Source organism: Actinia tenebrosa, unplaced genomic scaffold (genome assembly GCF_029948245.1).
Source record: "Actinia tenebrosa isolate PJP-AT-01 unplaced genomic scaffold, QUT_ActTen_1.0 PGA_scaffold13__45_contigs__length_12533684, whole genome shotgun sequence".
NCBI lineage: Eukaryota > Metazoa > Cnidaria > Anthozoa > Actiniaria > Actiniidae > Actinia > Actinia tenebrosa.
The window spans coordinates 3499642-3513831 of NW_028292573.1; the positions used below are offsets into that span (position 1 = coordinate 3499642).

A 14190-nucleotide genomic window follows, 5' to 3' on the forward strand; every position below is an offset into this window, starting at 1 on the left:
TTTAAAATATCGAACATATTTGCCGTTATATATATCACTAAGCTGGAAGTACCTATATCTCCCTTGATGGGGATTCTACTTTTTTCCCTTATCCATTTTGAATTTAACGTTTGTTTAATTCAAAGGCAAAATAAACAAAAAATTACGAAAAGTTTGACATCTTCAGTTTTATTACAAAAAGATTCTATTTACAACTAGATGAAGTTTTCTTTGGCTTTTCTTTGTCATTTTACTTGGATTAATTTTTTTTTTCTTTCATCCTTCATAAATATTCCAACCATCCTCAAATAAATTATTGCTCGAAAATGCGACGAAAAAATATATCTTCCCAAGGCATCAAAATTAACCAGAACCAAAGCCACCATTTGGGTCGTGGTCCAGTTTTCAAAACAAGTGGTTCTGCTTTTTCTATTTACTTATGTAATGAATATTTTTTACTGACAAGGGAGGAAAATGGTTCTGATGGTTAAAAAATGTACGGTTCAAACCGGACCAACCGGTACTAGAGTCTTCGGCCCTGTCGACTTCGGCCCTGTCATCTTTCCGCTCGTTTAGTCGTTGCTAAATGTATCAGGAATTTTCATCCTTTTTCTTCATCTACTTCAGCCGCTTGATTGACTCTGCCCATATGCAAGTCGTTATTCCTGAAATAAATAAATAAATAAATAAATAAAACTTTATAAACAAAATGTAGATAAACTATTTTTCAATGAATGGCCAATCTCGTACCCAGAGCCTTTATTTATTTCGTTGAGCATGCGCAGTAAGAAACAAAGGCTCTGTGTGCGAGATTGGATGAATGGCTTGGTTGCAACACGCAAAAATACGACCACGTTTAACGTATTCTCATACTTCTATGCACAGGCTTCTTGTTGCCAAACGAGCTTTTGCACCCCTCATTTGGTGGTATCAACCAGCTTTGCATCGAAATGTGTCGTTAACGTACGAAAGCCCTTGCATAGAAGTATGAAAATACAATAAATATGAACATACTTTTGCGCGTATTGCGCTTGAGATGATGTAAACATTGTCCAACGTTTGAATAAACAAAAGGATTTTTTATCCTTTTTGTGTCATTGCTCGTTTTTTGCATACTTTCGCGCAATGTGTTATGTTTCTAATCGTGCATTTTCCTTCATTCATTTGTGATTCATCCGATGTGTCATTGTTTAGAAGTTCATAATTAGTATTGGTCGCCAGCTCATTATCTTTCGAACGTCGACGTATTTAGCAAGAGCTTCGTTTACATGGCTTTATTCCGTCGATTTCTAGCTGCTGTATGCTTCTAATGGTAAGTATAAGGTTGTCGTATGAACTGATAGAAAATGCTTTATGTGATAAGCAACTTTTAATTCGACTTGCCAAATAAATGCACTCATTTTTTATTCGATTTTATCAAGTTTATCCAAGTCACTACTTGGTTGTGTGACCATATTTTTGCAAGAAACCATGATATATGACCATTATACAAATGCATATATATATGATTGCTGCATTTCAAGATGAGAGAAGTGGTTTAATAATGTAGTTTTGAATTCAGAACATTCGCAAATACAAACAACATGAAAATGTCTACGTACGTAGTAACACTTATCTGAGATATGATACACCTAGTAGTTCAGCAGGTGGGTAGGTATGTAGGGGGAAAGAGAGTGATTGAGCTAGTAAATTGATGGGTCAGTAGCTGGTAGTGGAGTGCTAGTGGAGCGGATGGCTTAGTAGGTGGTTAGGTGCGTATAGGCAGAGAAGGTGAAAGCTAGTTCGGAGAGTGGATGAGTGAGTTGGTAGGTGAGTAGGTACCGTAGGTGGGTAAGTAGATGGCTTGGTAGATCAGTAGGTATGTACCTTCGGAACCATTTTCCCGTAAAACCTAGAGAAACTTTCCAATTGGGTAATAATTCTACTTTCTCCCTTATTCTTGCACCATTATTATACCAGTAGATTTCTAAGGCTAGTACTATGACTGAAACTAGGCACCCAACAGCTAAAACAGCAAACACACCAGCCATGCTGGACAACTGAATTGTACTGCGAGTTATTTCTGGAAAAAAAAGACAACAGTATTTGAATAAGTCGTCATAGAGTTAAAAAAGAACGATCACAATTCAAGGAACTTTTTTTCTGTTGATGTATTTTTCAAAAATCTTCAAATACCCAGATACTTTTAAGGTGATGACAGCCATGACAAGAGACAGGAACAACTGAATCTGATTTACGTCTATTGTTGTGCCTCCTGTTATGGCTGCCATGACGTGATCTTGCAAAGCCATTATATTTACTTTAGTATGGTTTCTTTGTTCACTGGATAATGATTCGCGACGTCTCATATTAGCAATTCCAGTATTTTAGGGCTGTTTGTTTTAGTTGACATATTTCCAAGATGGCGTCTATTTTGTCCCCTAAGACAGCCCCAAAATGCAACGCAATGCCAACTCGATCCAGTTTTTTCCCTCAATATCGATATGCTAACAGTTAGTGCTACGAAACGGCGCTTCTTCGGAGTGTTTGATATGAGAAAAATACGTTGAAAATCTAATGTATAAAAATACTACTTACTTTGGTTATTATTCGTATTACACTTGCTATTACTGTCCCAGTATTTTCTTTTCAACGCGTCAATGAAGCCAGTGTCTCGAAGGTGTAGGATGCCTAATGATATTTGTTGTAGATGGGGATCGTCCGTCTTTAGAGCAATACCGTAGCTCTTGGGGGTCTCCAGCCCTGGAACTACACACACACACAAGAAAAAAGTTTTTGCTTTTCAAATTTACAAAATTCTGACATTTTTATGTTTTTTTCCGAGGGAATTTATTACTGTATGCAAGAAAGGGCCCTTTAGGTCTATGTAGGAGTCCATGTAGATTCCTTTATCCCTGTTGGCTTTAAAAATAATTGTTTCTCTAAATCTATATACTCTTTACCTTGGGCGTAATGTAATGGGGGTCTCTAGTCCTGGAACTACGCAAACCCGCAAAAAATACGTTTTTACTTCTGAAATTTTATAAAGTTCTGACATTTTTACGCGATTTTTGTTTACTGGAGAGAATTGGTTACTGCAAGAAAGGGTCCTTTAGGTCTCTATAAGTCCATATATAGATTCCTTTTGCCCTTTATGCCTTAAAAATAATTGTTCTACGTTTTTCTAATGTTTTTTTTCTTCCACTGCAGACCACGTGTCATTTTCTAGAGTATTATTTCTTTGTTTGATAGTTACGCATGAGGGGTAGAAGACAAAAGAAAATGGATAGGACTCAAACAGACAATCTTATTCTCAGAGAGAATGACACGTGGTCTGAAATGGAAAAACATTAGTCTTAGGGTGCATGTTACGTCATAGCCGCCATGTTAATTGACTATACAAAGCATTCCTCATAGAGTTTTTGCACCACCACGTGACGGCAGCCATAATAGATGGCAGAAACAATACATCAACAAATCGTTTTAAATGGGAGAGCAAAGGGATTTTATTGTTCTGCCATCTAACCACAGGCAGCCCAAGCGGCACGTGATGGTGCAAAGCCTCTATTAAGCTTCTTTTGTTAGATCAGCCAACATGGCGACTATTTCACTTTTATTTATATCTCAAGGGATTTTTTGGTCACGTGCTTGTACTCCAAGTATACCCAAAGAGGTTTATTCTAAGCAAGTGAACGAAAACATTGTCTTACTTATTATAAGATCACACGGTGGTTTGTTGATCTCATACTCCAGTAGCGGTCCATTTGCAATATGGATGTACTGACGTTCCCTCGCCCATTGGATTCCAGTGGGATTATCTTTAGGAATGTTCTTCATTAGTCTCCAGGCTCTTTGATAGAGCTCCACCTGAGAGGTCGAAAAAAACGTGTACAAATGGGATTTTCTTGAAAGACCCATTTCGTATTCGGTAGAATCGACTGCTTGTTGGAAGCTTGTTATTGGAAAGACCAAGTTGTTGACGGTAAAAAATGCTGCCAGATTCGCTGTATACGTTGATATCCAGAGGAGGATTGAAAACCAGAAGAAGCCAACTAGTACACGACCTGAACATATTATAAAAACATGTTAGGAGGTAAGTTATGGGATTATTTTTTCTTTTGCTGCTCGAGGTAGTTTTTGATGGTCTTGCAATTTTATTTGTTGCTGCAAGTAAGGGAATGTAGAAACATCAACTCCATCACTTACCTGAGAAGGCTTTGGGCAAATGTTCCGCTCCTTGTTGCAACATACATGCAATTGAGAACCAGAAACAGTTGAAAAACTGAAACTCCTCAGATGTCTTCCTTCCTTCATCATTTTTGTGTCCATACGGACTGAAATAGTTTATGAGAAACAACGCCAACGAGACCACAAGAAAACTTAAGAAAAGCGTCCCCCATACCCCTTCTGTGAAGGGAGCCATGAACTGAAAATAGTTTATGTGTTCTATTGGTGTTTTTCGCATCACCATATTTTCTCTGTAGTACATGTAGCTTACGGTGAAGTCTACCGCTTTTTCACGTTCTCCGGTTATGGTGATGTCTGCTACAATCATGTCCGCCTCCTTTGGGATGAAGCAAAATAACAGAAAATTTAATGAGCTGCATTACGTTAGCCTTCTATGGGAAGAACCAAAATAGCAGACGATGCAATAGGACACTTGCATTATGGCGTCATTTACCACTACCGAAATCCCAGCTAATTAGCAATTGTCTTACTATTCGATCTTATTTTATTTTATTTCATTAAATTTACAACCAATGCAAGTAAGCATAAACGCGAATGATACATACCACAATGGCATAAATAGATGAACAAAAGAATCAAAATATAAACTACACGCTGCCACATTGGTTGAAGGACTGAACAACAGAACATGGGTCGCATACGAAGATCAATGAGGGAATACAAATTTGATAAGAAAGAAAGTTCGCAAAGCTGCAAACATAACGGCCTCTGATAAAAAAATCAAACAAAAATACGATGCACTAATACGTATTGTGATTGATATTGTGATTGGCTGCAAATATATTATTCTTCGATGAAAAAAAAACCCACAAAATAACAGACGATGCAATATGTATAATGATAATCTGCACTCTTGTCAACCTTCTATGGAAAGACGATGAAGCTCTTAGCAATGGTTACTATGGTTTCAAACCATTTCTCAAGCTGAATTTAAATATCCTTCAGCATTGAGACCTGAACAAGACAACTAAACGGCTTTCCATATTTAGAAGACGTTACTATAGTAACTATATAGAGCGGTTTTAAGACCGTCATAACGCACAGGAAGCCCAACAGGTACTCACTCCGTCTATTATTTCTCGTATCATGCCATTCCACGAACCATTGTGTATGGAACCATACTGGTGATCAGGTGGTTCGTGAATATCGTAAGTGAACTTCAAATCAGCTGCCAGTTTTTGTAGCAAATCTATACAGAATCCAGTGTAATTAATCGTGCCATCGGGGAGCATGGTCTTAAATACAAAAGGCTCAATCTGTAGAAAATATTCAAATTGACAATCATTATTCCAGTCCCTAAAAATATTTTAGAGCTTACACTTCATAGCTAGCCTGCGTTATTTGGTTGTCTGCAGTTGTTGTGTGAAAAAATCCTGGTGCGAGGGATAACTTTGGTGGCTTACTTCCCAACAGGGAGGACACCGTAAGGGGTAACCAATTATAGAGCAGGTGTATGTTACGTCATTGCCACCATCTTGCATTAATCATTAAGCTTCTCTTGTTAGATCAACCAAGATTGCGGCTGCTTCATTGTTGTTTATATCCCAAGTGGTTTTGAGTCATGTGGTTGCACACACTCTAAAGAGCATTGAGTTTGTAATTATCACTGTGTTCTTTGACTCATTTACTCAGGCTTAGCTTCGTATCAGTGTCTAAATATCCAGAAATATTAACGGTAAAGTAAAGAATGCACAACTTGATCAATACAAATACTTTGAAATTCCACGAAACTTGTCTGGAACACGTGAATATTCTTCACAAAATTGAGGCTAAGTATTAAGCGAAAAGTTCACCACACCCTACCTTAATTCATGTGCGGCCAATATCAGGGACGGATCTAGAGGACTGGTGTAGGGGTGCGCACTGTGTTATTACGTTACATGTATCATAACAATAATCATATTCAATCCAATAAACCAATCATAACCGAAATTTATTCAGACCATGCTATCCGTTTGCGTCGCCATTTGTTGGGACTTTTGAAAGCCATCCGAAACCTTTTCTATCAGAATTTCTAAAGATGTTTCATTGTTGAGATAATAATAAAAGACGCCAATCAAAGAGCCGTTCAAGAGATATCAGACGCAACCTACCGCCATGGTCGTGACGGACAGTCTCCTTCCCTGTAGAGTTGCAGGGTTGTTTTTCTGCTCGACATTTTGTTTTATTTCTCCATCGAGTCGAAGTTTAGAAGAGTTCTTGGACCATGTTCCAATCTAAATATGATAAGTTGTATCAGTACAAGATATGGATAGCGAAAGCAAATTATAAAGTAGTAGAGTTGAAAACATATGGTAAAAAAAGTAATCTAAAAAAGGAGAAGAAAGTGACGAGATCATTAGAAAAATTAAAGAAAAATTTTAGAAACGTTTGAGCTGTTTTTCTAGAACGCTTTCAGCATTAATTTGGATGCGCGCGCGCCTAACAGATAAATACATCGGAAATCACTCTTTTTCCAGTTGGAATCGATTTGAGATATTTATTTCGCATTTTCCTGTTAGCATGGCATCGAAGATAATTGTGAAGGGAGTCTACGTTTCTTCGATCACCACAACTTTTCCACGGAGTTAGTTTTATTCTCCTAACGAATGCAATATACAGCGAATCGAAAAATGGCGGCCATTTTGAATAATTATAGCTATATATAGCCTCTCATACATGTGAAAACGCTTCCATGTGAACACGAAGCTAGTCAGTGAAACAAAAACATGAAAGCATAGTATTTAAAAATCAATCGCCGAAGGCGAAGTGATTATCGGTGGAATATCACCATAATCACTGAGTCTGAGGGGAATAATTGCTTTAGTATAATTTTAGACTTAAATATCAGAGAAATTCAGAATTTAAAAAAAACACATTTTAGTATTACTTCCGATCTGGAAAACTTTGGAAAACCTCATATTCACCGCTCCAGCTGTGATTATCGTCTCAGAATTACCGGTCGCTCGACCAATCACAGACCGAGAAATCTATATTCAAATAAAATTATACTAATATTTTATTAACAAGCTCGTTGTGCTAGCATTAGGTAAACTGAAGGTGATAATTAACCAATTAAAGTCCAGATAATTAATTATATCTAGATGATTATAGTTAGGTAATTAAAGTGCTTCCCTTGACCAGTAATTAAGAAATTAAAGCTACAAGGTTCTCTAGGTTCTTGAAACACGAAAACGCTCAGACGTAGAAGAATATTTTCATTTATAACAATTTGTTAATTTCTTACCTTAACAAAGACGTCGTTTCTCAAATTTACAATAGTCAACTGCTGTACAAGCCTTTCGCCTTTCTTGTTAAACTTGACCAGACCTGTCTTTCCAGTGATCGTTGTCTGAAAATTAGCAATGTAATAGACCTCTTTACCTTGGCCGTCATGTTTTTTCATTACAGATCACGTGTCATTCTCGAGTATAATTTCATTTGTTTGAGTTGTTTCTATATTCAAGTGTCTTCTCATGCACAACCGTCAAACAAAGAAATCTATACACCGAATGGAAATATGGCGGCCAATTTGAATAACTATTGCGACTGACTAGCCTATCATACATGTGAAAAAGCTTGTATGTCTCCACGTTGACACGAGGCTAGCCAGTCGCTAGTCAGTGCAGACAGGAAAGTTATCCCAATTGGTCGTCATATTCCGATTCGGTGTATGGAATATCACGGTGTCTGAAATGGGAAAACATTACACACAAGCTAAAGAAGTCTATTGTTTGAAATAATATAACTAATATTCTACCTTGATTGCCTTTTCATACAATCTTTTTCTGTTCAACAGTAGAGAAGAAGTACTGTTGCCTGGCAACCAGATCCCAGAACCTAGTAACCTATCCATTGCCATGGAAACCACAGATGTTGTATCGGAGATGAGATTGATACTGTCCTAAAAAAAGTAAGGAAAACTGAGCTCGAGTAAAAGAAACACATTTGCGAATCCACATGAAGATGAAGGATTAGCCATTCCTAGGTTAAAAAAACTGGGTTGACAAATGTTGTGGGACTGTTTTGGCGGAATCATTCCCAAGATGGCGTCTAATTCGTCCCCTAAAACACTCCCACAATGCACTGCAATTAATGTCAACTCGACCCAGTTCTCCCCTAAATCTTGGAACGATTAATACTTGCGTGGAACCAAAATTTGATTTAAAGAAATAATGTAGCATAGCTTACCTGAAAAAGCGAGGTGTTCTTTGATGGCAATGAGCTCTGTTCCCGCGGGAGGTGAAAACCAACTGTCATGTGATCTGGGTGGGACTTTATGTAGTCGGAGATCTAACAAAATTAATGAAAAGTGGCATCATCTTAGAGCTAATTAAAGGCAGGGTGTGGCTAACTTATTGTTGGATTGGAAATTAAAATGTTGGGTTGAAGGGAAGAAAACAGCAGAGCCGAAAGAAAATTTCAGTGGAACTAGGAAGAGCCCCGACAATCGCTATACTCAAGCGTAGTTCCGAGGTCAGGATTCGAACCGTATGCTCAAAATGCATGATGTATGCAGATGCACAATAATAATTGATAAACTGCCCTTAATACCTAATAAGCATTTCAAACTAGACCCCTGTAGCTTGGATATGATACTATCCCATTTCAGCCGCGACCACGTGTCATTCCCTTAAGATTAAGAATCTTTGAGTTATTTATGTCTTCTTATGGGCAATTGAAAAGACTTGACACTCAAGAGAATGACACGTGGTCTGGAATGAGAAAATATTACGACAAGAATTCTGTTGATTCTTTTTACCTCTGGTAAAATCTACCTTAAAGCTATCCTATCCATAGTTACATGACATTATCCCCAGCATGCAAGTGTCTCAAAAATTATAAGTGGTATTGTTGCAAAAAAATAAATAATAAGGCGTTGCTTACCGATTCCTGTATTATCCAAACATACGACTTTTTTGGATTGCACGCTTCCTGTCAAGTAAAAAAACCACAATAGATTAATACTTGCCTTTGCTGAGATTCCTATGAAGATCAAGATCGGTAAATGTTTTTGAAATATATAAAGGCTTTGCACCATCACATGATGGCAGACAGTAGGCAGGAACAATTGAATCTGGTCAAATCTGATCATTTACAAGAGAAATAATTCACAGGGCCAAAGACTCTAGTGTGGTGCCTCCTGTCATGGCTGCCATCACGTGAAGGTGCCAAAGCACTATTCCCATGTGAAAATTTAGAATAAATCATACTCAACAAATTTATTCTTACCATTGGAAGGAGCACTGATTTGTAACTGTCTCTGACGTAAAGTAGAATAACATCCACGTCAGAAGCAGCAAGTGTTTTCATGACTTTGTTCGCCATAGCAAAGGATGTCTTGTTGGCTTCGTCCTTCATTTGGATGTACGTTATTTCGTAATCCTTGTTGACTGATAGAGACTGGAAGTAGACTGTTTGGTAGAACCGATGACCTGGTGGAAAGCAGTTAACACATGTGAGTAGGTATTACTAGATGTACTTTTCTATTGACTAGAGAGAGGGAAAGAGAGTGTGAGGGGGAGAGGGAGAGAGGGAGGGAGAGAGAGGGAGAGAGAGGGAGAGAGAGGGAAAGGGATGGAGAGAGACAGAGAGAGAGAGAGAGAGAGAGAGCGAGTATGGCTAGAGGCAGATCCGTGCGCTATATTTAATCGCAAAATTGTCATAGCTCAATCCTTCAAACCTGCACAATTTATCAATACCCTGAAGTAGCCTCTTGGCCGATCAAAAGTTAGGGCACGACTTACTATGCGATCCACGATGTTACGTTTTGCGGAGAGAGGACTTGAAAACCGGTTAACCAGGAAGAAAAGTCAGGACCTTTCGTAATGTGGATACAGGTCAATTAGCCACGCGGATGTTATGTGGTTGTAAAATGCGTGATATGATCTCTGACCTACCTCTGATGTATGGCAGTGAAATGAAGGCTTTTGGTGTATTAGCCTTGTCATCAGGGTTATTTTTTGGCTCATCGAATCCACAGTACGAAAGGTCCTGACTAAGGTCAAAGATCGTGACAGCCCAAACGATCGAGTCGGTGCTATCTATATGATTTCATGTAATAATTGTGAAGCAACATATATTGGTGAGACGGGTAGATCGTTTAATATCAGACGTAAAGAAAATCAAAGTGCTGTTGAAAAACAGAATGATCATAATAACATTGCCAGGCATCATACCATGCGATAAACTGGGAATCCAGTGAATGCCTTATGGCTTATGAGAAACGATAACTTCGCTCACAATACCGAAACAGCGGCGCGCACTCATTAGACCGACGCCGTCAATTACGCAAATCCAGGTAATTAGGCTATATTGTTATCGTGGCAGTATAAATATGACCAATCTGACTTTATTCTTCACTTGACTCTGAAGATGACTTCCGCTCAGGTTGTCGAAACGTCAGTCACATCAAACAGTCCTTCTCAGGACTACATCCACCCGGATGATTATAACACTTCGATTAACATTCATTCACCTGGGTTCAGACCGTTCTATACAATACCAGCAATAAAACCTTAGACCGCATAGGTGAGAGGCAAGTTTAACTACTGCGAGCACCCTTGATTGCCTAATCTTGAGCTATTATTGAAACTAATACAGCTCTTACCTTCGAATATCAAAGCGATCTTTCTCCATTGAAATGATCCCAGTATTTGAACTGTTGCTTCGGCATAGCTAAAGTAGTCAGCCGACATTGTGATCAAGTTTTCAGAAAACCCTAAGTGATCCACTTTGGCGGTTTTCTGGTCGTGAAGGCGAAATAATGGAATCCCAGAAATGCTACTGAGAATGCACTCTTCCAGGGGATCTGGGTCCAAGCTAAATATACCAATGACGTCACTCTTAAGCAGAGAGTAACCTGAAAAATGACACAAACTGTTACTTTTTTAAAACCAAAACTATTCTCCCCCACATCAGTTTTCTTTATTGTTTCCTGAGGAACGAAACTGGAGACCATTTTGGAAAACATATTCTGCGTTACCATTGGTGTTTTGCACCAACACGTGATGGCAGCCATGTTTGATGGCAGGAACAATAAATAGTAGTAGGATAAAAAAACTCAATTTCTGACACAAAAGGATTCTATTGTTATACCATCTAACATTCCTTCCGGCACGTGATGGTGCAAATCTCTATTAAGGAAATGAGGTTTGCAAAAATGAAGCTTGTCGCCATGTTAGCTCTGATGATGCTTAAATATGGGGTAAAACATTCTTTAGGGAATCGCTGGTTGACTTTAAGTGTTTGGTACTGATATTTCCAAAGAATATAAAAAGGACAGCTATGTTTTGGATGATGTGCGCTGATATATATAGAGGCTTTCCATCATCACGTGATGGCAACCATGACAGAAAGCACCAACAGTTGAAACTGGTCTAATCAGTGATTTACATGAGAAAGAATTCAGCAGGTTTGCCCCAGGAGAAAAATTGGCAGCCACGATGACTAATTATATTTACTAATCTAGGTTTCTATTCATTTCTAGCAAGGGAATAAAATTGGTATTCATTTGGATAACATTCACTATGAAGCTAATCTGTCCAAGTGATTGGCTTCTTAGGCCCCGTCCACACGTATCCGGAAATTTTTGTACCCGCAATTTTTTTTTTTACGGATACGGGTTGCGTCCACACGTTGTCCGGAAATTTTTGTATCCGTATTCGCAAATTTTACGAAAACGGATACGTGTGGACGGTGAAAACGATTCGAATACGCTGCGTCTGGACGCAAACATTTTCGTATACGCAAAAAATAATTTGCGGATACAAACATTTCTTGATACGTGTGGACGGGGCCTTATGACAAGATAGTAACTATACTAGGGATAACCTCAGGTTAGGAAGTGCGGGCGTAGAACATTGGTGGAAGGTATTCTTAATTTATTTGAGAGGCTTGAGTAGCTATTAATATATGGAGAGGCAGATGCAAGTGAGTATTTAGTGATTCAGTTGGCCTGCTAAAGAAGGTTATCCCTGTGGATCGAATTCCCTCTCGTACTCGTGAAAACCTGTTTGAGCACTGGCCTAATCCTGTAAGTCTGCATTCTTCGCATTCTTTACATTCCAGTTGGAAGTCGAAAACTCTGAAAAGCTGTCTAGTCTCTCGTTTTCCGCGGGCCCAGGCCCCTTGGCGTTTTCTCGTCAAGATTATGCTTGCGTGCTCCTCTTGTCGCCCGCAATAAAGCAATCATTTCTGACGGCAATAAAAGTCACTGGGTAGCCATGTTTCATGATATTATTATGTATAAAGGCAATCATTACTGACGGAATATAAGTAGCAGCCATGTTGGATAAATATTCAATATATTGTAGAAGGTACTCCGGTCCGTTTCAAGTGCGAACGGAATTGGCAGCCTTTTATTGATATAGCGTCAATCATAACAAAAAAAAAAACCAACAACAACAACGACAAAAACAAAAAAAAAAACAAAAAAAAAAAAAAAAAAAAAAAAAAAAAAAAAAACAAAAAACAAAAAAACAAAAAAACAAAAAAACAAAAAAACAAAAAAACAAAAAAACAAAAAAACAAAAAAACAAAAAAACAAAAAAACAAAAAAACGAAAAAAAACAAAAAAACAAAAAAACAAAAAAACAAAAACAAAACAACAACAACAAAAAAAAACGCGTGTTTGCTCGGCGACAGTTTTAAAGACGTTTTTAGAAGTTTTTTTACTTGAAAATACATACCATTTTTATAAACATCACTTGGTCCAGAACTGACGTTTGACAGTCGAAGAGAAAATAACGATCCACTTGCTTTTAGTTCGGAATTCTTTTCATCCATGACCATTCTTAGCATGGATCTTGATTCGTTTGCGTAACTACGAGGCTCCAAAACTTCTAAAAATTCACAGAGAAAAATAGTCCAGTATTTGAAACTACAACATAGACACGGTAAAACATGAAATACTGCATGCTTAAAAGGTTGGCAAAAGTTGTTTTTATTTTGGTAAACCCTTGTATGACAACTATTTTATCTTTTCGACCACAGCATGTCAGTATGAAGAATGTGTTAAAGTATGAAGAATGTGAAAAATCGCTAATTCTAGCGCCGCTGTTTTACCTCTTTTTATATTTAAATATGTTTTTTGAGCTATTGCAGTATTTTTTTTAGAGATTTTAATGTTATGTAATAAGCATATCGATGTTTCTTTGTCAAAAACTAACAACCCAATTTAAATCTCACCTCCGTTATTTTCAAATTCACTGAAGATACTTTAACAAAACTAAGGAAAATGTGTGTACGGTGCCTTCCTATTCCACGTACAATTAATTTGCGACGGGGAAAATATTATATAACTTGTTACATACAAATTACCAATACAGGTGTCTTTGACTTACCGATAAAGTACGAATTAACAACAAAAAAATTTATGACAACCAAGAGGAGCAATTCTCTGTACATCTTTAGCAGCAAAACGAAACTGAAATTGCAAGTTCAAGAGTTGAATGTAATCAGAGTTTGGAATTGTGATTTGGATGATAAAGATGGCAAATTAGTGGCGAGAAAATACTTCAAACGTCAGTCAAGTTCGCATGACAAATAACTAAGAAACATAGTTAGTTCGCAATAGGGGGTTTGCGTTGGTTTGAGGACGGGTAGATGCTGTTTTTTAAGAAGATTTAAATGCAGTTGAGATAACCGAAGGAGATATCGCTATCGCTGTTAAACTGGAGTTTGTACGGCGAATATCGGTGTCGGTTTGATTTAGCGGTTTAAGTGAAAAGATTCAAACCTTAGCAAAAATAAACAAATAATCTTAATTCTTAGTCATTTTAGTTAATTACAAAATACTTTGACTGCGAAACATACCTTCTTAAGAGACTATACTTCTAAGATCGTCTAAAAGCAACAAAACAAAACTGATTTGCCAACATCTTTGGGAAACGATCGAGCACCGAACATAATCAACCAAAAAGAACACTCTTGTTGTTTTTAACGAGAGGAAATGAATGGTTGTCTTTGTCAAAGGAAAAAAAAGACAGAATTAAACTTACCATA

General features: G+C 37.7%; 1 protein-coding gene across 1 annotated transcript; it reads right to left on the bottom strand.

The window, feature by feature from the left end:
* Window positions 1-152: 152 nt before the first annotated feature.
* LOC116288251 (glutamate receptor ionotropic, kainate 2) lies at window positions 153-14178 on the bottom strand. The gene is made up of 16 exons (XM_089029235.1): window positions 14002-14178; window positions 13530-13612; window positions 12876-13028; window positions 10796-11047; window positions 9418-9620; window positions 9073-9120; window positions 8377-8478; window positions 7946-8089; window positions 7433-7537; window positions 6300-6422; window positions 5271-5462; window positions 4165-4522; window positions 3669-4022; window positions 2557-2727; window positions 1846-2041; window positions 153-644 (listed from the first exon to the last, which is right to left on the bottom strand). Exons 2-16 carry the CDS (start codon window positions 13591-13593, stop codon window positions 581-583), a joined length of 2529 nt encoding a protein of 842 aa, XP_088885361.1. The 5' UTR covers window positions 13594-13612; window positions 14002-14178; the 3' UTR covers window positions 153-580.
* Window positions 14179-14190: the final 12 nt, after the last annotated feature.

Bases quoted from the DNA above. Each gene is read 5' to 3' on its own strand.
- LOC116288251 (XM_089029235.1), bottom strand. From the start codon at position 13,593: ATGTACAGAGAATTGCTCCTCTTGGTTGTCATAAATTTTTTTGTTGTT. The intron at 13,029-13,529 runs GTAAGTCAAAGA...GTGAATTTTTAG, and splicing joins TGTTAATTCGTACTTTATCG to AAGTTTTGGAGCCTCGTAGT. The intron at 645-1,845 runs GTACATACCTAC...TATTTATTTCAG, and splicing joins ACGGGAAAATGGTTCCGAAG to GAATAACGACTTGCATATGG.